The sequence below is a fragment of the Carlito syrichta genome, unplaced genomic scaffold (genome assembly GCF_000164805.1).
Source record: "Carlito syrichta isolate Samal-C Ts95f unplaced genomic scaffold, Tarsius_syrichta-2.0.1 Scaffold308976, whole genome shotgun sequence".
NCBI classification, from domain to species: domain Eukaryota; kingdom Metazoa; phylum Chordata; class Mammalia; order Primates; family Tarsiidae; genus Carlito; species Carlito syrichta.
The window spans coordinates 623,514-649,681 of NW_007253072.1; the positions used below are offsets into that span (position 1 = coordinate 623,514).

Here is a 26,168-nt window from a genome sequence, read left to right on the forward strand (position 1 = left end):
GGGGGGGGGGGGGGGGGGGAAGATTTCTGGCACATTGTTTGCTTTGTTGAGGTAAATTTTTGCTACAAACTCCGCATAATAGAGTTAGTGTTTATTTTGAGGGCAACTTTGTATTATTTGATGAAATAGTAATCTTGTTTGTACTGTAGAACTAGAGACAGGATATTATTTTCAAATGTTAGCATCATAGTGAAATAAAGAGCAATTCAGATAAACTGTGGTTTTAACATAATGTATCTGCTTCATAATGTTTGGATTTTAGCTTGCATTCTCTCTGTTATCTTGCACAGAAGGTATTCATGAAAACTGGTTGGTTTGCCCAGTATAGCCTGCCTCTCTTAGATGTAAGGTAATAAACTTTATGTTTATTTTACTGGTTGATATTAGTTGTTTCTGCTTGCTAACTGTGTAGATGTAACACTGATTTTCATTAGCTTAACAGAGTTTTTGTTTTTAAAGATTAATTTTAGGTTAAAAAGTATATATTGTTACAGATGAGTCAAAAGTGTTAAAGGTTAAAAGTCTTCGTTTAAATTAGGGTCAAGTTTGCTGCTGAATTAGGACAAGTGTCCCTGCTTGGTTTTCATATGTCAAACCAGATTAAAGTTTTCCTCTTATTTAAAAGAGATGGAATAAGGGTAAAGAAAAGCCCCAAAAGGGCAAGCCTGGATTTTGTTTATGGCAAGTTAGTAGCAAGCAATATATTATGTTCTTGCGGATGGAAAAATCAGAAAGCTGAGTGAACAGAGAGTTCAAGGACAAAGCAGGTATGGTTTTTGTGAAGGCTCATTCAATCAAGCAGAGTGCTAATCACTCATTACTATCAGCTAGACTGAGACTCTTCAATAGTCTCCAGAGAGGAACAATTACTGGTGACTGTCATCCTGTAACAATCAAGCTCTGGAGATGAAAAGGACCGGCAGTGGGATCTGAGTCACCCATTCACTAGAATGCAAATGTTGCCAAATAACTCAGAACAACCTTTTAAAATAGTTTTATTCCTTTTTAATCAGCTTTGCCCAGAAGCAGTTTTACATTCAATCTTTAATATTCCTTGGCTGTTTTCACAAGATGCAATTTAAAAGGGTAGTTACCCATCAAGAAGTGGGTGAGTCATACTTTCTCCCTGTGGAATTTTTCATCCATTTCCGTTTCTTCCTCTTTTCTCCCCCCTCCATTAATGACTTTACCTCCTCCAACTATGTTCCTACGTGTCTGGCAAAAGCCGAAGTGCTAGGTGATGCTGGGTGCCGGGCCCAGAAGACCCTTTCATAGACTTGCAGAGCTGTGACGGAAGCGAAAGGAACCGCGGAGGCTGGAAAGTGACTGACTGCTGCCTTGCTGCCCTTGGCCCTATCCTGGCAGGCCTCTGGGCCGCTGCATTTCTGAGCTTTGGCTCTGACACTCCTGCCCTCCTTTACATATTGACCACTTTGCTTCCTCCCTCGGCCACCCGGACTTTGATAGGTGGTGGCCAGAATCCTTAACATTAGCTGGCCAATGTAGGATACGATTTCAGACATCTTAAAAGAGACGGTATTAGTTGTTTTTCTTCCAGAACTTTATTTGAAATAAATAAGAATTGAAGGCATTTTTCACTTAGCTCCCATACACCCATCACTATAGATTCGGCAATACCCTCTATCACAGATCTTTTCGTTCTACTGTCCGTTCATCAATCCCTGTTTCTCTCTCTCTCTCTCTTTCTCCCCCGCCCCCCGCCTCCCTCCCCCTCTCCCCACCCTTCTTTCTCTCTCCATCTCTTTTTGGATTCATTTCAGAATAAGTTGTGTGCTTCAGTACAGTTCTCCCCAGCTACTTCATCCTGCTTATCATTAAGTAGTATTCAGTGTTTGCAGTGTTTTTTCCTTTGGTAGTAAATGGACATATAGTACAATGAAATGAAATGCACGTAACTTAAATATGCTGTTTGATTCATTTTGGCAAGTGTCTGTACCTGTCAATAAAACTCTATTAAGATACAGAAAGTTATCCTCCTCCCAGGAAGTTACCTCGTGTCCCTTCCCAGGTATTTTTCCCTGCCCCTCCCAGAGGCAGCCATTCTTTTTTCCCCCCGCCATAGATTTTTTTCCCCACCATAGTTTTGCCTATTATAGCACTTCGTATAAATGGAACCATACAGCATGTATTCTTTTGTGTAAGGCTTCTTTCACTGGCATAATATTTTTAGACTCATCAACGCTGTTGGTTATCGGTTTAATGCTGAGTCGTACTCCATCGTATGCATAGACCACAGTTTGTTATTCGTTCTGTTGGTGAACACATAGTTTATGGCTATTATGAATAAAACTTGAACATTCTTGTACAAGTCTTTTGTGGAGATATGTAGTTACTTTTACTTCTCTTGGATAATAACCAGAGGTAGAATTGCTAGATCCATTTAGTTTTATAAAAAACTGCCAGCCATTTTCCCCAATGGTTCTAACTGTTTGTACTCTCACCAGTAACGGAAGAGCATTTGGTCGTTCCGCATCCTCACCAACAGACGGTGTTGTCAGTCCTTTTAATTTTAGCCATTCTGGTGGGTGTGTAATGGTATCTCGTTGTGATTTTAGTTTGCTTTTTCCGATGACTAATGATGTTGAGTACTTTAGTATATGTTTATGCTATTTGAGTATATTTCCCTTGTGAAGTGTCTCTTAAAACTTTTGCCCTTTTTCAGGAGTTGTTATATATCCTGGACACCAATCCCTTGTCAGATCTTTATTTTACGAATATGAGGACCCAATCTATAGCTTGGCTACTCATTATATTAATTATATCTTTGCACAGAAATTTTTAATTTTTAATAGTCTAGTTTAGTAATTTTTTTCTTTTATGGTTATTGATTGTTGTCTCTAATAAACTATTACATGTTCCTATGAGCACAAAATATTCTGTGATTTTTATTTTCTAGTCATAGTTTTAGCTGTGATGTGGGAGTCAAGGTTCCTTTTTTCCCTTATATGGATAGTTAATTGTTTTAACATCATTTATTTATAAGCTTTCCTTTCCCATTTGGATTGTATTGCAGCTTTGTTAAAAATCAAATGACTCTGTAAATGTGGTGCTAAGCACTTTTCTGTTTCATTGATCTACTTTTCACTCCTTATGCCAATACTAGGCTGCTTTGATTACTTTGGCTTTTTAGAATATCTTGAAGTCAAAGAATGTGACTTCCAACTTTGTAATTGTTTTTAGACATTGGTTTAGATATTGCAGGGCATTTGCATTTGTACGGTACATTTAAAATCAACTAGTCAATTTCTATTAAAAAGTGTAATGGATTTGGGATTGCGTTAAAACTAAACTACTAAATTCATTATTGAGTTCTAAGAGTTATTTTTGTAAATGTATTAGAATTTACTTCATAAACAGCCATTTCATCCACAAATATAGTAAGTTTTGTGGTACATATACATGATGGAATATCACACAGCCATAAAGGAGGACAAAATTGTGGGCTTTGCAGCAACTTGGATGGATTTAGAGTCTGTTATACTCAGTGATCTGTCAAACAAAGAACTGAGTACCACATGTTCTCACTCATAAGTGGATCCTGAACACTTATCATAATACTACAAGGAAGGGATTGGCAGTAGCGGGAAATGTCCAGGGGAGGGAGGGAAAGGGAGGGTGGCACATAACATCAGTAAGTGTACCTGATCCTAAACCAGGTGAAGTGAGGATCAGTGGGAGGCCCAAACTTCGCCTGTACAATGACCACTCATGTACCTAATCCTGAAAAAAAAAAAAAAAAAAAAAAAATCTTAAAAAAAAAAACCGGTGAGTTTTACTTTTTCCTTTTGGATCTGTATGATTTTATTTATCTTGCCTTATTGCAATGGCTAGGACATTCAGTACAGTGTTAAATAGAAGTGGTGAGGGTGGACCTTTGTGCCTTGGTCTCAGTGATAAAGAGAAAACATTTACTATTTCAATATTAAGTGAAGTGTTGCTTATGGGGTTTTGTGGAAACTTTTATTAATTTGGATAAATTTGTTGAAAGGTTTTATCATTAATTCATTTGCCTAATGCTTTCTCTGTGTGTATTTAAATGATCACATGAGTTTCCTTCTTTATTGTGATAATATGAATTATTTTGATTGTTTAAATGTTAAGCTAACCTTGCATTAAGTTAACCAAGGATAAGCCCTATTTGGTCATAATGTATCATCCTTTTAAATATTGTTGGATTCAACTTGCTAACAATTTGTAGTGGATTTTTGTGTTTATGTTAATAAGGGGTGGTGGTCTGTAATTTTCTATTTTGCAATTTGTTAACAGATTTTTATATTAATGTTATGCTGGCCTCAGAAAACAAGTAGAGGACATGTTTCCTCTATTTTCTGAAAGAGTTCATGTAAGATAATTGTTATTTCTTCTATACATGTTTGTTAGAATTCACCAGTGAAACTATCCAGGACTGGAGATTTCTTTATGGGTGTTTTAGATGGTTAATTCAGTTACTTTAAAAGATACATGACTATTTTAATATGTCATATTTTTTCAAGGAATTTGTCTATTTCATCTAAGTTGCCAGACTTTTTTGGTAGGTAAGTTGTTCGTAATATTCCCTTATACTTTCAATGTCTTAGTGATCGATCACCCTGTTTCAACCCTGATATTGATAATCTGTGTTTTCTCTTTTTTTTCTTGGTTATCCTAGTTAGAGTGTTACCAGTTTTGTTGTTCTTTTAAAAGAATAACTTTTGGTATTGATTTCTGCTTTTATTTTTATTATTCTTTTTTTTTTTTTTGAGATGGAGTCTCACTCCGTCACCCAGGCTAGAGTGCAATGGCATGCTCACAGCCACCCCAGCATCAACCTGCTGGGCTCTGACGATCCTTCTGCCTCAGCCTTCTAAGTAGCCAGAACTATAGGCACATGCTACCACGCCCAGCTAATTTTTTTGATTTTTATTGTAGAGATGAGGTCTCACCAAGTTGCGCAGTCTGATCCTGAACCTGTGGGCTCAGGCAATTCCCTCACCTTGGCCTATTCTACTTTCCTTGAGTTTATATTACTTTTTTTTTTCTAGTGACTTAAGCAAAGTATAAAACCTTAAACATTTTGACCTTTTTTTGAATGTAAGCATTTAAAGCTTGAAGTTTTTACTGTTTTAGCTGAATCCCATATATTTTGATATGTTGTATTTTAATTATTATTCAATTCAGACTATTTCTAATACCCTTTCTATTTCTTCCTTGATCTATGGAATGTGTAGAAATGGGGTGCTTAATTTTCAGATTTCCAAACAATGAAACTGGTTTTTCTTGATATCTTGTTATTTCTATTTTAGTTTCATTTTGCTCAAAGAACCTATTTTATACAAGTTCAGTTTAAAAAAAATTTTTTTTTTGAGTTGGGGTCTCACTCCTGTCACCCAGGCTGGAGTGCAGTGGCACACTCATGGCCATTGCAGCCTTGACCTGCTGTGCTTAGGTGATCCTTCCACCTCAGCCTTCTAAGTAGCTGGAACTATAGACACACACCACCATGCCCAGCTGGGTTTTTGTGTGTGTGTGACTTATTGTAGAGACAAGGTCTCATCAAGTTGCCCAGGCTGGTCTCGAACCCCTGGGCTCAGCAGTCCTCACTTCTCGGCCTCCCCAAGTGCTGGGATGACAGGCTGAGCCACCGTGTCCAGCTAGTTTTAAAAAATTTGTCAAGACTTGTTTTATGGCACAGCATATGTGGTCTCTCTTGGTGAACATACTATATATATTTGTAACAAATGTATACGCTTTAGTTGTTGGATGGAATGTTCTGTAAATATCAGGTAAATCAAGGGCAGATTGTGTAGTTCAAATGGTCTTTCTCTTTAGGGTTTTTGGTTTTTGTTCTTTTCTATTTCTCTAGTTGCTGAGAGAAAGAGGAATGTCAAAATCTCCAACCATGATTGAAGAACTACCTGTTTCTCTCTTTATTTATATCAATTTTTGCTTAACATTTTGAAGATCTGTCATTAGGTAATACTAATTTGTGATTGCTGTGCTTTCCAGATGTATGAGCTTTTCATCATTATGATATTGCCTCTTTATCACTATGAAATGTCCTTCTGTATCTGTGGTCTTGCCATGTCCTTTATTTGATGTCGATTTAGCCATTACAACCTCATGCTAATAGTTGGCTCTTTGTATTATCTTTTTTGCATCCATTTTCTTTCCACTCATGTGTGTCTTTATATTGAAAGTGGGCTTCTTTAGACAGAAATATGCAGCAGTTGGGTCTTGTGTTTTTTTATTCATTTGACCATGTCTGCCTTTTAATTGGAGTGTTTCGACTGTTAATATTTGATGTAATTATTCCACCATCAATTTCGGTTGATGGTTGTATTTATATCTACCAGTTTAATCACCCCGTCACTTTGGATTTCAGTGGCCAAGAACAATGTTTTAATGAATACTATTATTATTTAATCTATGTAAGTTATTTTTTTCTGTATCCTTTAATAGGGAATGCCTTCTTAAGAAAAAGAGAGGACTCATATTTTGTACAATGTCTCAAGGATAGAATTCTGGGACTTAGTAAATATTAAAGGGATGTAGTGGAAAGAACTGTGCATTAGGAATCAGGAGACTTAGCTTCCAGATTTACTTCTATTATTACTTTGCATTATTACCTGGTTTAATTCACTTATTTTTTGTGCTTTAGTTTCCTCATCTAAAAAATGAGAAGGTAGGACTAGGTTGTCTCTAAAATTATTTCTTATCTCACACCTATGATTACAAGATTTGTATCGAGATGAGAATTTTTATTTAAAAGATGTATTCACAAGTTATTTTTCATTTAGCAGTCACTTTCTAACAATGATAACTTTTCTATAATGCTTTTATGTATAAAACCCTTAAATTTCAATGTGGATATGATAATAAAAGAATGCAGTGGACGCAGTACCTGAGGATTTTTTTTTTCTATTACTGGTATGTTGCTACTGGTTCTTCAGCTATCTGATTGGAACTATGAAATGACAGTTATGTTAGCTCTGGAAAAAAAATCAAACCCCAAAATGTTAGGGGTTGTTTTTATATATCATAACAACTAGTGTTATAAGGCACAAGCATTCTTGATTAGTCTTTAAGCTACAGTGTCACCAGGTTCGTTTTCATAGGTAGAACTCATTTAAAAATCAAAATTCTGTTTCTCTATTACCTCAGTTTGTGTTGGGCGGAGCACTGTTAGCTTATAGACCCTCTTGATATAACCACCAATATCCAGAAAGCAAACTTGACCACCATCTCAGAAAATAAAGGGGGGTGGGGAGAATAGGTACTTTTAAATCCCCAAACACATCGAGCATCCAACTTCATCATTCTCAAGTCTAGAATATCACCAACCCAGCATTATACAGACTATCAAATTTTATTGTGGTATTTCTGGATATGATCATAGCAAAAAAAGGAATTTGTTTTCTGGTGCTGCTATTGAGGAGTTACATCAGTAAGTCCTGATGATATTGACAATCCAAATAGATCTTTGGCTGTCCAAAGAAGTGGATACATTCTACCAACTCATTTTGGGACTGTTGATGCAAAAGTGAGTTTGTGTGTTGTGACTAATGAAAGTTACTATTTCATCTGTGTGCAATTATTTACTTTGCAGTTTGTTTTGAGCAGGTTGAGTTTGAGGTTGCACAGAATGCTCTGTAGGGTTTTCAGGAAGGTGAGCAAGAGCTCTTATGAGATTTCAAGCAAGGCTAGATGAAGACCCAGCCAGATGTAGTAGTGATGGAGATTTTGAAAGAGATGCTGCGGCAGATTGATGTAATGACAGGTGCTCTCTCTAGTGCCACAGCCTTCTTGGAGTGAATTGAAAGGTGGTTTCCAGAGATAACAAAGAGACTTGAGAATCAGTATGCTGTCTTCATTGGTATCCTCCTGTTTGGGGCCATCAGTGCTAGGAGACAGTAATAACAGACAGTGCTTTTATAGGTCACTGTCTTCTTTCCAGAAGTAGAAACATGCCTGCCAAGAAATAATCTATATTCATTTATATTTTTGCCACTTCTAGCTTTTTGCTCTGAAGTGGTTCCTGGTTTTTTCTGTGTGTCTTGTCCCCCAACTAGATTGTTAAGCCTGTCTGAGACAAGAACTCTTACATTTTTACTTTCTGCAGAATACCTGACCTAGTGCAAAGCACCTCCTGAGGTTGACTGTTTGCAAGAGGAAAGATAAACAGTAGATTTATCTAGAGGCAGCTGTGGGAGTGAAGAGAGACCTCCTGTGTTTTCAGCTATGCCTGATTCATTTATTCATTACATTTGTATTTTTGTTTTAATTGAAGGAAAATTTTTAGTGTTGACGCCCTTAGCAATTAACTTTTAAATGTTTTGGGGCCTGTTGCCTTTTAAGAGTTTCCTGTGTGAATGGAGAGACAGATATGTCCACAAATAGCAAGTCAAACTATTTATAGTAGGGACAAGATACTTTGGGAATGGGAGCACAGGGTTCTTCCTGGGGAGCTCTGGGAGGATGCCATGGAGGAGAAATGTATTTGAGCTATGTTTTGAAGACTGGGTAGCAGTTGGTTTTTGTTTGCTCTTAGATTCCCAGATTATTGTTTCTCTTCACTTCTGCTCCCCATCCCTCAGCTATAAAAAGATTCTGTCAGCATACATTATTAGCTTTAGCCATGCTTTGCAGAGAACATAAGCATCTTTTATAGTTGGTGCTGCTCCTGTGGTATACCAACAAATCTAGGATTTAGTATATTCCCATATTGGTGGGCTGTAGAGGCTCGTTTAAGAGAAGTCTGTGGCCCGGGTCTGGTGGTTCACATCTGTAATCCCAGCACTTTGGGAGGCCGAGGTGAGAGGATTGCCTGAACCCATGGGTTCAAGACCAGCCTGGGCAACTTGGTGAGACCGCGTCTCTACAATAAAAAGAAAGAAAAATAGCTGGGTGTGGTGGCACACTCCTGTATTTCCAGCTACTTGGAAGGCTGCAGTGGCAGGATCCCCTGAACCCAGAAGGTTGAGGCTGTGGGGGCTATGAGCATGCCACTGAACTCCTGCCTGGGCGACAGAGTGAGACTCCAACTCAAAAAAAAAAAAAAAAAAAAAGACATCTCTAACACCACAAAAAGAGCAGTGGAATTGGGATCAGAAGACTCAGGCACAAGTCCTAGCTTGATCTCTTAGAAGTTGATACAGTTCTTGTATGTCCAAAAACTTAAGTCTGTGGTCTCAGAAGGTATAGGATTTGAACTATTGAATATCAGCTATCTAGATGATACGGTAGATTATAGCAGGCCATAAAATGTCAGCTCAGATTCATTGAAAGCCTCTGTGCACATATTTGCATATCAAAGAACAGTTACATTGATATGTTTACATCTCTGTTAAATGAAGAGGAGATTTAGTGAGATGTAGGACTGCATATTACATTATCAAAAAATCCTAATAAGGGCCAAGCATGGTGGCTTATGCCTGTAATCCCAGCACTTTGGGAGACTGAGGTGAGAGGCTTGCCTAATAAGGCCATGAGTTCGAGACCAGTGTGACCCTGTCTCTACATAAAATTAAAATTAAGCCAGACACAGTGGCTTGCGCCTATAGTCCCAGCTACTCAGGAGGCTGAGGTAGGAAGAGCCCTTGAGGCCAGGAAGTCAGAGCTGCAGTGAACCATGATCACGCCCCTGCTTTCCACCCTGGGTGATGGGAGTGAGACCTTGTCTCTAAAAAAATTTAAAAATAAAAATACAATGATCTTATGAGAAAATATGACCTTATACTCTGTTTTCCCTTGTTTTATTGTTCAAATTTGATACAAATTTCTGCTTAATTGCTTTTCAGATGAAAATACAATATTTTTAAAAGAGGAAATTTTGTAAAAGCCTTTTATAACTATAACATATTGACTTTTCAAAACTTCAATTGCTTTTTCTTTTCCGTTTCTGCTCCTGCAGAAGTAATGACTTTTGCCCCCAGAGGAAAGGCATTGCTGAAATGGTGTTAAATTATTATTTGAGAGTAATGACTTGAGCCTCTCTGTCCTATACTATATTGTGACTACTTATAAAGAGACCTTATCATTCTCACAACAGTGTCCTCTACATGTCCTTTGTGGGCCCTTGATGGTCTGTGCAGTAGAATGATTAGCTAGTACATTTCCTTTCCTCTGCACAAATTCCCATTTGTGCAATTGCCCACCCTCTAGTTTTTCCCAGTGATGTAAACTACTTGTATGCTGCCAGGCTTGCTAACTTAATGGCATTGCTTTTAAGAAATATTGTCAGCTTTTTAAATGTATCAATTAATAGGAGGGTTTATGATACAATTTTGGAATGCCCGATTCTAGGATATTTTCATTTATTGGAAAAAATATGTGTATTTAGAGCTTTCTGCCTTCTGTTGTTTTTCAATTTTTGTTTGATTTGCTTTCTCCATGGTATAGGAATGTTTGTTTTAATTGAAAAAATAGTTTTCCTCAAACCCAGTGATTGATGTAGGAAGAAGGTGAGTTATAATTATCCTGTTATGTCCTTTCTATCACTGCAAGCCTTGGTACCTACCCATCTGAGAGACAGGACACCTGCTGATTTTTGTTTCAGAGAAGACAGATGATTTTGTACCCTGTCTTAGGCAAGATTTGATAAGATCTGAGTCCTTTTTCTATCTTACAATTCATCTTTTAGTCACTTCCAGCTAGTTGTTTACCTTTAGTCTTGTTGCCTCAGGTAATCTTATCTAAAACTTGATGGGATACAGAAATAAACAGCAAGAGCTTAAATGTCTAGAATGAAAGACTTTAGAATTAGTTCTCTAGTTCAGTGAGTCTTCACTTTCTTAATTATTATTATTAACCATAAATAAGTCAGGTTTTATTGACAAGAATAAAGGAATGAATCTAACAGACTAGTTACAAATTAGAGAAATTTTATGGTTTGTACTTTTCAAGAGAGAGTTATGAACTTCTTTGGAAAGAAGGAAGATAAATGGGGCGGGGGAGGCTTCTTCCTTCACCCTCCAAAGAATCAAGAACGTTGTAGAGGGGTGCACTGAGGATGCTGATTGGATCCTAAGAATTTAGAGATGCTGGAAAGCAAAGAATTTGGGTTCCCCTGCTGGGTTGTCTCAGCAGTGAGGCAAATGAAACAGAGTGCCAGGAATCTAAAGTCAGATGGACCCAACTTCAAATCCTGATTTGGATTATATTAGCGTTGTACCCTTGGACATGCTGTTTATTCCCTTTGAGCTTCAGTTTCATCATCTGTAAAACTGGGATAATAGGACAGACTTCATGGAGCTGGTGGGAGGATTCAGTGTTGATGGGGGTGTGGCACGTAGCTGAAGCCACAGTGACCTCTAGAAACATGAGTTCCTATCCGCTCTCATCACCAGCCCCCTTAGCCAGTGATTTGTACTTCTCTGGGTCTTTGACCAGCATTATGGTTATTAACTCAAAGAGCTTGAATCTAAATGGTACTCAGTACTCTGATATCTGATTTGGTGGAAGACAAAAATGATTCCTAATTTTGTAACTCCTTGCCAAGGTTAACAGGCTTAGTGGAAAGACTTTTCTTTATGTAGAAGACATTTCATCTGAGTTATTCTTCGTAATCATTATGTATGCCCTTCCCCCTTCTTTTTTTCTTTAATTTAAAATGACTCAAAAATATGGAATGGGAAATAAGTAATGCAGATGGTTTTTACTTATGTGAAAAATGGTTGCTAGGAATTGAAAAATAGTTTTCACAGTTGAAATCACTGCTTTAAGGAGATTATGGTTGCGGCATACTGCAGTAGAATAATAATGATAATGATGGTAATAACATTACTATGTGCTAGTTCAGTACGTCAATCCTATGAGGTGTAGATACTATTATTATCCTCATTTTGCAGATAAAGAAACCGAAGCACAGTGAGGTTAATAGCATTGCCATTTGCATAGTTAGGAAGTAGCAGAGCCAGAATTTGAACTCAGATAGTCTGGCTCCAGAGCCCACGCTCTTAGCTACTCTCTCATACTGGGAGGACTGAGAGAAGGCAGTGCTTTGAGGAGTAAGTGTCCTAAGACCTGCACAGGTTTGTTATTTTGGGATTTGCTCTACAGGTATTCTGAGAGAAGCCTCACAAAGTGCATCGGAATTACTATTGAGACCAGACCAGATTATTGCATGAAGCGGCATTTAAGTGACATGTTGACCTATGGCTGCACAAGGCTGGAGATCGGGGTGCAGAGTGTCTACGAAGATGTAGCCAGAGACACCAACAGGTAAGATGGTGGCAGGTGGGTGGGCTGCACAAGGCTTCCTCTGTCACCACTGATTGTTTTCTATATTCATACCCATCCTTTCTGCCTTCTGAGCCATCTTAAGAGAAAGAGATGTGGATAGTTCTCCTTTTCAGAGTCCTTTCCTCTGTCTGTACTCTTAGTTCCATTCCTTCTTTCCTTCATTTTCAGTCCTTCTCTACTGAATTTTTTCCAGTGGCCTATAAGCCTCCTCCTGTCTCTCCCTGATCTTGTCATGAACAGCCTTGGCTATATAGAAAGCAGGAGAGAAGGCCAGGGAGAATGGAACAGAGAGAAGGGTCTGAATGAGAAGGAAGTCAGGGTAAGGTCTAAGGGATTAGTTTTTGCAAAACAGATGCCAGTTGGCAGAGAGTATTTGTTGAGGCAATGGGTATAAACCTTGAGAAATTGTGGGACTGCAAGGAAGGGAAGAAATAAGAGTTGGTAGAGCCCTGTCAATTTCTGTTCCTTCTAGAAATACATCACTGACATGAGGAGAGAAGGTACCTATGAAATGAACTGTATAGGGAACTTTATTTATTTATTTATTTTTGAGTTGGAGTCTCACTCTGTCGCCCAGACTCGAGTGCAGTAGCCAGGAGCTGCCACTGCAGCCTCGACCTGCTGGGCTCCGGCGATCCTTCCGCCTCAGCCTTCCAAGTAGCCGGAACTACAGGCGCGTGCTACCGCGCCCAGCTGATTTTTTGATTTATTGTAGAGATGAGGTCTCGCCAAGCTGCCCAGGCGGGTCTCGGACCCGCGGGCTCAGGCAATGCACTCACCTCATCCTCCCAAAGCGCTGGGATTACAGGCTGAGCCACTAAGCCTGGCCTGTATAGGGAACTTTACGACTAACTGCTAAGTTCGTAGGCAGGAGGAGACACCAGGAGTTCACTAGGCAGCAGAGATCGTCGACCGAAAATGGTATTGGCAGGCTGTGTTCGGGGCCCCTGTGCTTTCATCGGATCTGAGTACACATGGTTGGATTGTACCAGGAGAGGGGAGCCAAGGGGAGCTAGGGAGGCAGACACCGTCAACAGCTCAGCAAGCACCAGGAACACCAGTCTGAGGAGGGTGGAACTTTTCCTTTAGGTGTTAGAGATCTGTTGAACATTTTGGAGCACGGCAAAGAATCTAACAGATACCATGCTTGAGAGAGAGTACCTGAATAGAATGCAGTCACATAGGAAAATACTTGAACCAGAAAAAGTGGTAGAGTGCTGTAGCTGACAAGGTCTGTGCTAGAGAGGATCCTGTGGCGCTGGAGAGTTTCTTGAAGGTCAGGGAGGCTTTCCAAAGACTTTGACTTCTAAGCCAAGGCTTGAAGGAAGAGTGTGAGTCAGGTTCAGAAGAGGAAGATTGTTTCAGGCAGAAAGAAAATAGGGACACATTCCTGCAGATGTGAGGGCATGGCACATTTGAGGAATTTAGAGTTTGAGTACAGCGTGAGGTAGGAGAGCCAGAAGAGGTGAGGCTGAAAAGCAAGCAGAGAGGCCAAATTAGCCTAGAGAGTCTGGACTTTCATTCGAGGACAGTAGTAAGCCATTAGCAGGCTGTAAGCTAAGCTGTGATAGGGGCGAGTTTGCACTTTAGAAAGATTGCTTTGGCTACAGTATGGGGGAGGGATTGGCGGGAACAAGCTGGAAGGGACCCTGGGTAAGAGGCTGCTATGGAACCTAAGCAAGAAATACTGAGGTCCTGGGAAGAAGTGAATGCTAGTGTTTGGTGACTGATTGGAAACGAGGGTAGGAGAGAATGGAAGTCAAGGAGGCTCGGAGGAAACATGGTATCATTTTGGATATACTAAGTTTTAGATACCTGGGAGAACAACCAGTTGAAGGTTTTTTTGCTTTAGAGCAGGGTTAGCCCATAGCACATTCTGCAGTGATCAAAATGTTCTGTGCCTGCACTATACAATACAGTAATGCAGCTGAGGAACTGACTTTTTCATTTTAATTCATTTAAATATAAATTTGAATAAGCATGTGCCTAGTGGCTACCATTTTGTACAGCGCTACTTTAAAGTATTTGATATTTGGGTGTGGAATTCAAGAGAGAAACCTAGCATCATCGTAGAAATTTGGAAGTCATTCGCAAAAAAGAGATTAGAAATTGAAGCCATGGGAATGGATGGGAGCATCCAAAAAGGATGAGATAGCATTCATAGTTTCTAGGATCTATCTGTGGCGAAAATGTCTTGGTAGCAGAGGGGTTGGCACAAGGCCTCAGTCTGTTTGCCCATGACTATTATTAGTGCTTGCTTCCTGCTTGGATGTGGTACTAGAATGCTAAGTTAACGTTATTTATTTATCCACGTCACCCCGGATGATTCCGCCTTCTTACTAAATCGTTCTCTCTTTCTACCTTTTTTGAAGGACCTTTCAAACCTGCCAGTAAAATCTATTTTGTATCATAGGTTTTACTCTTCCTCTGTGTAAATAATTTCCCAAGATTTTTAAAGAAAAGAGCATAGCAAGCTGCTGCATCTGCTTGGTTTCGAGCCCGTACTCTTGTTTTTTTATATAAATTTTTACATTAGTAAACATATTTTGATTGATGAAGCTAAACCAAATACACACCGATTCTTATTATCACCCCAGTCTTTTACTTTTAAGACCTTGAGTAGATAGGTAAGGGAATTACTGAGAAATAGCTCAGAAATCAAATGGCTTACTTCTAGGTCGCCTCAGAGGTGGAGATGTAAAAATGACTAGCTAAGATTTCTTTTTTCCCCAGCCGTATGATTTTTGGTTATCGAGTTTCCATTACATGTGTCAGAGGTTGTTTTCCCTCGCTCCATGTGTTACCTGTGTGATTGCCTTGATGTGTCTAACAGGTAGTGACTTTTCTTTCCTCAGGGGCCACACAGTGAAGGCAGTGTGTGAGTCATTTCACCTGGCCAAAGATTCCGGTTTCAAAGTTGTGGCTCATATGATGCCTGATCTGCCAAATGTGGGACTAGAAAGAGACATTGAACAGTTTATGGTAAGTGTTCCTCCAGCCAGGCCCGTCCAGAATACTTCTGTATTCTTCTTATCCTGTGTGCTCTCATTTGCTTTCTGTTGACTTTTTCCATTATCCAGACAGTGCATCCTCATTGTAAAGTAAAAGAAGTCACCTGTCTCTCCAGGGTTATTTTATGCTTGAGGTTGTTTATGCACATATAACATAGCCACACTTATACTTACAAATCTATATATGAGACAGGGCATTCTTCTCATAGCTTTTTCACTTCGCATTACCACAAATATTTATCTGTGTTGTAGCCTGGTCTCTGTTAACATGCTAATATAGTCACATGTCTGTTTAAAACTTAAAGTATTACTGGTTTTTAATATTATAAATAACACTGCAGGTAAATAACTTTATGCCTATAACTTTTTGTAGCATTTAGGTTTATCTCTCTGTGATAAATTCCATGGAGTAAAATTGTCAGGTAAAAGTATAAATAGTTTAAGAATCTCATTGATGTATATTACTATATTGCTTTGTAGGGGGTTGTAAAAATTTACACTCATTTCCACAGAGTTGTCTTAAATAATTCTCTCCTGTTTACATATTTTCTATATATATTTACCTAATACATGCATATACACATATAGTATTTTACTCTTTACTCTTTGATGGATAAAAGTACCATTTTAACTTGCATTTTGAAATTGTAGTGGTATATTTTTTAGGTTTGTATTTACTAATTATATTTCTTTCATCTTTTTAGAATTGTGTATAGTTGTCCTCTAACCAATTACCCTTTTGGGATGTGATTTTTTTTTTTGAGTTAGAATCTCACTCTGTCACCCAGGCTGGAGTACAGTGGCATACTCATGGCCACCACAGCCTTGACCTGCTGGGCTCAAGCGATCCTTCCGCCTCAGCCTTCCAAGTAGCCGAACTAAAGGCACGCACACTAAGCCAGGCTAATTTTTGATTTGTTGTAGAGACAAGGTCTCGCCAAGTTACCTGGACTGGTCTCGAACCCCTGGGCTCAGGCAATCCTCTCGCCTCTGCCTCCCAAAGTGCTGGGATTACAGGTGTGAGCCCACTGTGCCCAACCAAGATGTAAACATTTTTAATATTAATTTATATAAACTTTTTAAGGTGGTGAGATAATAGTCATCTTTTTTTGTTGTAGATGTCTTCTCCAACCTTTTGTCGGCCTTTTGCTTCTGTTGTCAAAGCTTAGAATGGCCTCTCTGTTTTCTTCTAGCCTTTCTGGTTTTTGAACTTTAATACCTAGCTGAACTCTGGGCATTTTTTAAAAAACTCTCACAGTTTCTTGATTCATGTTAGCTTTGTTATGGGACATGAGGTTGGTCAGACCTTTTGTGTTTCTCAGATAGGGAAAATGTGATTGAGGAAATATATCTGTTAGGTACCAGACTCTTGGTGGGACCTCCAAAAGTGTTAGGTTAGAAATAGCCCAGTGGGGCCTCCAGTATGTTAGGCCACACTAGGGGAAAGGGCCAAAACTCAGGGAACAGGGTGGTGGCCCAAGCTCCAAGAGCACATGATCACACCAGCATTTAGTAAAGCCATGGCGAATGGCTGCTTGAAGTCCAATCCTTTTAAACCTCCCTTTGATTGGAGAAGGTCATTAAGGTGATTAGGTGGTGGTCTGCTCCACATCATCAGGAAGGGGACAGGTAAGTGTAGTTACTGTTGCCAGGTGATAGACAGCAGGCAGATGGGTGGTCCGTCACATGACTGCTGTCATGCTATCCTGAAGGTTATGAAAAACTGATTGGGTTAACTTGTTTACAATACAACTGTTGTAAAACAGTTGTCAGTAGTACCTCTGAGAAACCAATTCTGTCCTGGCTAGTGATAAGAGGGTAAATCGACTTGCTAGGAAAACATGACAGACCCAGGCAATGTTAAAATGGCTTCTCATTGGGTATATTGACTCCGTGTTATATCCTGTCAGTCTCCTTTTAGAATAGACGATGGCAATATTTATCAAGTTATTTTATCCCTAAAAATACTTTTATTTTACTCTGTTTAGAAAAATGGAGTTCATTGTGTCTTCTTTGTGAAGTTAATAATCTTCCCTTCCTTTTAAAATTTTTGTTTTTGTTACTTTTTTAAGCTTGTGAACTGCAGCTGAAGGCCTCTTTATAAGACAGCATTAATTCAGATATCCCTGTTAGTAATTCCACCATATTGGTTGTGTGATAGATTTTGAATCTAGTCTCCTCCCCTCAATAACTAATCGTCAGGTACTCAGACACTGTGCCTAAGGGGTACCTGAAACACACTTTTCTTTAACGCAGCTTCTCAGTGGACCAGTAAGTTAACTGGGATTACAAACTTCAAGTGCTCTTAAAAAATAATGGTATTTTTTTAATACCATAGCAAGTAATAGCAAGTAGTTAGTTCTCACTACTCATTTTCCTTGGTTTCCTCAAAATAAAGGATAGTTCAGTAATAATATTGCAAAGACAATACTTCATGTAAACAGATGTACCTGCTTTTTGTAATTTTTTTTCAGAGAAAACCACAGGGAATATGAGCAGACCATATTTTTTTTCTAACTGCATGCTAGTAAATGAGTAACAAAATGGAGCTAGAGTAAAAGCTGATTTTTCTCTAGAGAAAAACTCTCTGAAGATTAGTTTATTAAATTGCCTTAGAATAAATATTTTTTTACAAATTGAAAAGGACAGGCGGCTCAATCGGAGAATGGGCAAAAACCTTGGACAAGCATTTCACAAAAGAGGATATTCAAGTAGGCAATAAACCTATCAAAAGCTCTCAAAGCAATTAATCCTCAAAAAAAAAAAAATTTAAAACCATACATTACTACAGTATAGTCATTAGAATGGCTAAAATTTAAAAAGATAGTATCAAGTGTTGGTAAGAATGTAGAGCAACTAGAACTCTCATTTACTGCTGGTAGGAATATAAATTGATACATTTATGTTAGAAAACTGACAGGATCTGCTAAAGCTAAACATATACATACCCTATGCCCCAGCAGTTCTACTCCCAGATGTATACCCAACTGAAATGGTGCATCTATGTTTTGTTATGACCGAGTAAGTGAGAGGAAGTTACACCAGCAAGTTGAGTCTAATTAATTGGAGTCCTTTATTCACATGCAGGTCAAGAGTAGGCAAACACCAGAAAAACTCTTGGCAAATTGGTGCAGTTTGTGACAAACTTTTTTTTTTTTTTGAGTTGGAGTCCCACTCTGTTGCTCAGACTGGAGTGCAGTGACCGCTCCCGGCCACCGCAGCCTCGACCTGCTGGGCTCCAGCAATCCTTCCGCCTCAGCCTTCCGAGTAGCTGGAATTACAGGCACGCGCTACCACGCCCAGCTAATTTTTGATTTATTGTAGAGATGAAGTCTCACCTGCCCAGGCGGGTCTCGAACCCACGGGCTCAAGTAATCCACTCCCTCAGCCTCCCAAAGGCGTGGGATTATAGGCTGAGCCACCAAGCCCGGCTTGTGACAAACTTTTATTGGCTACATAGCAATTTAGTGACCATAGCAACTATTAACTAACAACTTGGCAACCAAAATGGGAACTTAAGTCGTTAGGGAGTTATGATTAATTTCATGTCCTAGGTATAGCCAGTGCCCAGAAAGTCCCTGGAGTTCTGCCATTAAGTTACCTTGCTTAGGTCACTAACAGAATATAAGAACAAACTCTGAAAATGTCAAAGTGCCTAACATTTGATTTCAGTTAACAAAGCATACAATCACATGGAACTTATGGCGAAGGAGTTCTGTAACGGTCAGCAGGCAACGGTCAGCATAACTTGCCCAAAGGAGACAAAGCTCGGGGGGGTCTGTGGTCATGGGAACATTGCTGTAATTACACATAGGCATTGATTCTTAGGTCAGGCAAGTAACTGAGATGAAAGGTTTTAAACAAAATGGAGTAAGCTGGTTAATATTATTATTTTGCTAGCAATTTGATTTTATTAACTAATTTAGCTCATTTCAGTTTACCAAAGGACATGATCACAAATTGGTAATATCATCAAAGTGGAAAAAACCCAGGTATCCATTAGCAATAAGATGCACAAATAAATTTTGGTATAATCATGTCATGAAATACTATAAAACAATAAAAAAGAACTAATTACAACTTCATATGACAATATGGTTGATTCTGTTTAACATAGAATGGAATACAACAACCAAATCCAAAAGACTGCTTAACCTACAGTTCCATTAATATGAAGTTCAAAAACTTTAATTGGAATTGTAACTGGAAACAGGTGTGAGGTGGACTTCCGAGGTTCTGATAATATTATTTTTCTTCATTTGAGTGTGTGTGCTGGTTACATGATTCCTAAAAAACTATCAAGATGTACACTTAAGAGTTAGTATACTTTTTTGTGTCTAAGGTATATGTCAATAAAAAGTTTACATTAAATATTTCAAAACAGTTTTTGTTTAGCAAGTCGTATTTGGGCCTGTTTGAAATTTACAACCTTTCCTGATTTAGTAGGCAGTGTTTTTACACTTTTAAAATTTATTTTTTTCCCACTTTATTTTATTGTCACATCTGCCCAGACTTCCTTATTGACAGTCCACAGATATATTTCCCTTAATGTGTTTTGTTTCATGGGAAGTGTTGCTGCATCAGGGATCTGCTTGTATAATTGCAAAAGTCTACAAAATTTTATCTCAGTAGAAGACATGTGTTAGTTATAAATTGACTTAGAGCTCACATCTTGTTGTACAGGTCAGTTTTGTGTCACTAAGAGTATAATCTGGTTCATTTGCATCTGTTTCTTATCAATTCACATTCTTAAGTGTAGAGCTTGCAGCTGTGTGTGATAAATAGCATTTGCTTACATTTTCCAGTAATTCAGATTTATTTTTGAAATGAACTTTTCCTTTTTTTTTTTTTAATAAAGCTGGAAGTCTATCCTTGTTGTGATGGACAATCTTTAACATCTTAGGCATTTATCCTACAAGCATTAACTTCACCCTTTCCATCTGTCCTCATAAGACGTATTTGTTATTCAACATAATTTTTAGCTGTTTTGGTATTTTATTCTTTTAAAAATTAGACTGCTTCCGGATATCTGAGCTCAGGTTACTGAAAACGCTTGTAAAATGTCTGTTTCTCTGAAGGAAGAATTTACCTCCAGAAATCTCCTGTTAATAACTAGAAATCTTTTAAAACGTGTTAGTGTTTGCCCCGCCCTTTTGACACTCAGGAGTTCTTTTTCTTCACTGAGTTGTTTTCCCCACAAGCCGTTGCCATTAAGGTTTGGAGATGGTGATTAGAACTGAGTATTGTAGCCGGGCTCCGTGGCTCAGCCTGTAATCCCGCGCTTTGGGAGGCTGAGGTGAGTGGATTGCCAGAGCCCGCGGGTTCGAGACCCGCCTGGGCAACTTAGCGAGACCTCATCTCGACAATAAATCAAAAACTTAGCTGGGCGTGGTAGCGTGCGCCTGTAGTTCCAGCTACTTGGACGGCTGAGGCGGAAGGATCGCCAGAGCCCAGCAGGTCGAGGCTGCGGTGGCTGGGAGTGTGCCACTGCACTCCAGTCTGGGCATCAGAGTGAGATCCAACTCAAAAAAAAAAAAAAAGAGGTGTTTATTGTTTGTTTTGCTTTTAATGTAAAGGCTTATCACTTAAGGTAAATAGAGACTTAGTTCAAAAAAGATCACCTGGTGTAGCCCCATCAAAAGAGGAAACAAGGCCTAATACAGTTAAGTGACTGTTAAGATCAGAGATGAGTCTCAAGTCGAAATTGGGCTCTTAGTCAGGCACCCTTGGGTTGTTCCTTCTTGTGTTCCCTTTCTCAGGCAAAGGAAAGTCTGTTTCATTATGAATGAATGACTGTGCAGTCATTCAGAATGATGTTGAAATCTACAGCGAACTCTTGGCGGAAACGGTCATACAGATCTTACAGAAACAAAACTTCAAAACTCCCTCTCTTTATTTAGTTGTTTGCACAAAGTAATATGTGCGTGACCGTAAAAGTCAAAATACACTATCAGGCCTATCATGAAAAGCAGTCCCTTTCATCACATGGGACCTGTCTCTCCCTTGTTACTGAGTGTGCCTATGTCACAGACGCCAGTGTCTCCGCTGCCTCACCTCCCACACACTCAGCCACTGCAGCTGGGCTTCCACTCCCCGAAACTCTTCTCTCAGCTGTTGTCAAGTCTAATCTCCAAATCTAAAGGATACTGCTCTGCGGCCGTTTTCATCTTACCATTTGCAGTTGTTAAAAACAATCTCCCATTTTGAAATTCTCACCTGGGCTTTCATGAATCAGCTGTCTTCCGGTTCTCTTCCTACCTCTAGGACTATTTCTTTTTAATCTTTTCTGCAGGATCCTATTTTCCTTGCCAATCCTTAAACGTGGGCTTCTATCTTTTACTCTCTTCTCCGTGCTTGCTTTTCCCCCATTTTTCTGTCTCTACCACTTACACTTTGATGAGTCTCAAATTTCTCTCTCCAGCCTTAAGCCTTAGGCTCCCAAGACTGATTACATAATGCTCTTCAGGGAACACCAGACGTGGAACAGGCACTTCAGACTTAATAGGACCAATATTAAGGGCGCGTCTATTCTTCCTCCCAGTGGTCTCTTTTGTATTCTCTCTCATGCTCTGTGGGCTTACTATCTACCTCATCTCCCAAACCAGAAATTTAGGATTCGTTTGGAAGGAAGTAGAGAATATTCGGACTCTGGAGCCAGACTGCACCTGATTTGAATCCTGGTCCCAGCACTTGGTAGCAAGCAGTTTGACCGCTTTGTTCCTCAGTTTCTTCATCTATAAAATGAGGCCAATTACATTATGTAACCATTATAAATATTAACTGAGAGAATTCATGCAACACGCTTAGGAGAACGCCTGGCACACAGTGAGTGCCCAGTAAGTACTCGCTGCAGCAGCTGTCGGGGTTCCCTTATTCCCTGAATCCTGTCCAACACGAGGTCCTGTCAGTTGCTTCCTCTAGAGGTCTCTCAGAGCCGTCCTCCTCATCTCTTTCACCAGCTTGCCTGTACAAACAGCTTCGGAACCAGGCACCCTGCTACCAGCCATGTTCCCTTCGACTGTATCGCTCACATTGCCACCAGAGCCATGTCTATTAACTTGTAATCTTTATAATATAAATGCTATTGCATAATGCAGTCTTTATTAGATAATTTTTAAAAATCCAGTGGTGATAAAGTGGTCATATCAAAAAGCAGTAGTCCTCTGCCACTTTGAACTCTGAAACCAAACTGTAGCCAGATTTGATTTTTCTTTCCTGGTATTTACCACATGTTTCTTAATGCTGTGCTTGACTTTCTGGATTTATTGATTTTAGATACATTCATTTGTCTTACTGTTATGCTAGTTGAAGATTGGATTATTTTATGCTCTTTCATTCTCCCAGTATTTTTTATATTACTAGTCAGGGGGCATTTCTTTTCTGGAATAACCTTGTTGTAGTTGTTGTTGTTGTTTTGTAGAGTTATTAGTTGCCTTTTTTTTTTTATTATTCACTCAGTATTCTTTGTACCTGTAACTTTCAAATGTACGCACTCAGTGTTAAAGCCCCTTTCAGTGGCCTAACTTCTCAGACATTCTTACTAGTTCCTATTTAGCCTAAAGACCTAACCTCTGGAGGTCCTGTCTTCCAGCTCCAAACTGGACTGGCGATTTTCTGGGCCCAGTACACAGGTTTCCTTCTTGGGGCTTCCTTTCCATGCTCTCCTGGATTGGATTCTTTGTTTTCTGGACCCTAAGTTACCTTAATTAGTGTACTCCTTCATTTTGCTGAAACACTTTCTCCAGCAGCTTCCTAAAAAAAAATTCATCATGGGAAGTAAACCCTTTGAAATATCTCTGTTCTGCCTTATAGAATTCTGGGATGAAAATTGTTTTCCCTCAGATGTTTTTAAATCGTTGCCCCATTGTCTTGCAGCTTTTAGCATTGCTCTTAACAGACCCAATATTGTTCTGATTCCTAATCCTATGTTACTTATTCCTTAATCCTATAAAATATATACTCAGGTTTTTTTTTTTTTCTGGAATAATTTTAAAAATTCTCTTTCTACCATATGTTGTGAAATTTTGCAGTGTATATCTTGGGAAGAGGTTTTTGATTAATTGTGTTAGACATTGAAGGACCCTGTCATCTGGGAAATCTTATATTACTGGATAATTTTCTCATTTTCATTGTCTGTGTTCTCCTTGTCAACCTCTTATTAAGCAAAATTGGGTCTCCCAAATTGATCAGCTAATATTCTTATCTTTTCTGTTTTCCATTTATTTGTCTTTTTTGTTCTGCTCTTTTAGTATTTTCTCAACTTTATCTTTCGACCTTTTATTATATGTTTTTATTTCTATTGTTTTATTTTCCAAGAGTTCTTTCTTATATTCTGGTTGTTCTGTACCCTTTTGTTCTTGTTTTATGGATGTAATTTATCTTTTCTTATCTCTCTGAAGAAATTATGTTTTTTGGGGTTTTTTGTTTTAGTTTTATTTTTCTTTATACAGTGCCTCTGTTTCCTCCAAGTGTCTTTTTTTGTTTTGATTTGCTCTTTATGTTCTAAGTTTTCCCCAAGTTTCCAGTGATCCTTAGCCAAATGGTCATGCTTTAAGAGTGAGGGACTGAAAACCCAGATTTCAGGGTCTGTGTGGCCAGCTGCTGGCGTGCTTCACTGAAAAATGATCGTGTAGGAATAAGCTCTCCTTTCCTTGGGGGACTCCTAAATGTCCATATCTTGAACTCTTGTGGAGGAGCCCTTGCATAACTCAGAGATGAACTCTCTAACTTCTTGCTTTGGGGTGGGCGGCCTGGCTTGCCCTGAGTATGTCACAGGAAATTGGCTGTCGACTGCCAGGGAGCTGGGCAGAATATACTAGTCTTCGTGCTGCTTTTCCTGTTTTCTGCCTTGATCCTCAGCCAGGTCTTCCTTTGCACCTGGAATCTCAGAGTTCCAAGGCCTCCAGTTTCTTCAGGGACGAAACCTTCATCTGCCTGTATAGGAAAGGCTAAAGAATAAAGGATAAATCCTTCGACTTAGGTCCAGTGCCCCTGTTTTTATTCCGTGGTTTTCTTCCTGCTCAGTTCCTGGCACTTCTGATCCATGAGCCTTTTTGGGACTTGGTTGTGACCGAGCTGGCCTTTCCTTGGTGTCTGCTGTTTTCTTCACTTGCCAAGTCATTTGCCAGTCTTCTGTCCAGTTTCTGTCTTTGAAAAATGTGTTACCATGTCTTGTCCCTCTCTTGCCTCCTTTCTTGTTCTCTTTGTTCTTTTATGTTATACTTAAAAAAAGGTATTTCCTGGTTTTTTTAAGCATGGTTTTGGAAGGGAAGGCGAGAGATATTTTAATTCTCCATGTTTCACCAAAAGCCTAGAACCCATTCAGTCTGTCTTCATTCTTTTAAAAGGAGTCTGTCAGCCTGTGTGTCTCCCAAACTTACTACACCAGTATCAGAAGTACTTTCCTGAAGCTCCATCTTTAAATGTGGACTCAGACTAAGTGGAGAATAGATTTCATACGTAGTCTTTGTGGAATGGCTGCAGAATGTTTATTAAAGACCTGGTTTTTAAAATATAAAAATGTTGTAGGAAAAAATCACACAATTACAGAATATTTCTGAGACCAATGGTACACAAAGAATATAGCATTTGAGAACGTGATGGAAATCAATAAGAGAGATCGAAATGTCTATAGTGACATTTCTTTGAAAGGCAAGTTAAACAATGGAAAACTTTGTGAGAATAATGTAGCAGAAGACAAGAGGCATTTTTACAGTTTATAAGTTGGAGCCCTGCTGACTAGATAAATACAGCTGTCAAGGTGGGGGTGAGAGGAAACTGTATGAGTCCATCATTTCTCCAATACGTATTACGCAAAACAAAATTATAACCAATTATCGGTGCAGAGACGTGGAAAGGAGAATGCCTGGTGTCTCCTTGCCTCATCCCAAATAAAGAAATAAGGCAGCCAGCCGACGTGTTATAATATAAGGAATGACTGTGCCAAAAGTAGATGAGCTAGATGCATTACCCAGTGTCCAGATAACAAAGGGACAGTGTGTAACCTCGGTTAGGAATGGTGCCAGTTGACCTGAGGGCAAAACAGTCATATCCAGGGACCAGCGAACTTTTTCTTTAAAGGGCCATGTAGTGAACATTTCAGATTTTGTAAGCCAGTGATCTCAGTCACAACTTTAGAAAAATTTAAGCAATTAAATATCTTCCGTTATTAAAGGAGGATATAGTCTGGAACCAAAGGCTGATGTTGAGCAGATTGTCATGTGATGATGGGAAAGAGGTAACACAGGGTTCAGTGGAGTTTTTTGTTTGTTTGTTTTTGAGTTGGAGTCTCACTCGGTCCCCCAGACTGGAGTGCAGTGGCCACTCCCGGCCACCGCAGCCTCCACCTGCTGAGCTCTGGTGATCCTTCCACCTCAGCCTTCCAAGTAGCCGGAATTATAGGCATGCGCTACCACTCCCGGCTGATTTTTTTTTTTGTATTTATTGTAGAGATGAGGTCTCACTGCCCAGGCGGGTCTCGAACCTGCGGGCTCAGGCAATCCACTCACCTCAGCCTCCCAAAGGTGTGGGATTACAGGCTGAGCCACCAAGCCCGGCCGGAGTTTTTTTTACAAGTGGAGCAGCTAGTATTTGAAGGTCAGGAAGGCTCTCTGAAGATGGGCCATTCAATCTGAGATGTGAAGATTAACTAGATGAAGAAAAGTTGATGAACTTGCCAGGCAGAGGAAATTGCCTTTGCAGAGGCAGAAAAACCAGGTAGTGAAGGGTGGCGTGAGATGAGATTGTATGGTACGGGGGGCTGGATTAGCAAGGACCTTGTAGTCCAGCCCGCACATGCTTTGCTCCAGTGAGGCTGCAAAAGCAAGGAATTTCTGTTCTATCCATATACCCTCCTTGATTGGAAGGAAAGGCTGCCCCCAGTGTGAGAAAAGCTGGCCCAGGATTGAGACTTTACCC

General features: G+C 39.4%; 1 protein-coding gene across 9 annotated transcripts in view; it reads left to right on the forward strand.

The window, feature by feature from the left end:
* The window catches only part of ELP3 (elongator acetyltransferase complex subunit 3), a 98,650-nt gene that overhangs the window by 26,691 nt on the left and 45,791 nt on the right, over positions 1 to 26,168 (forward strand). For all 9 annotated transcript variants that reach the window (XM_008066505.1, XM_008066506.1, XM_008066504.1 and 6 more), the window contains 2 exons: positions 12,058 to 12,219; positions 15,096 to 15,222. In XM_008066505.1, the coding sequence (XP_008064696.1) occupies positions 12,058 to 12,219; positions 15,096 to 15,222 (289 nt within the window). The remainder of the gene's footprint in view (positions 1 to 12,057; positions 12,220 to 15,095; positions 15,223 to 26,168) is intronic.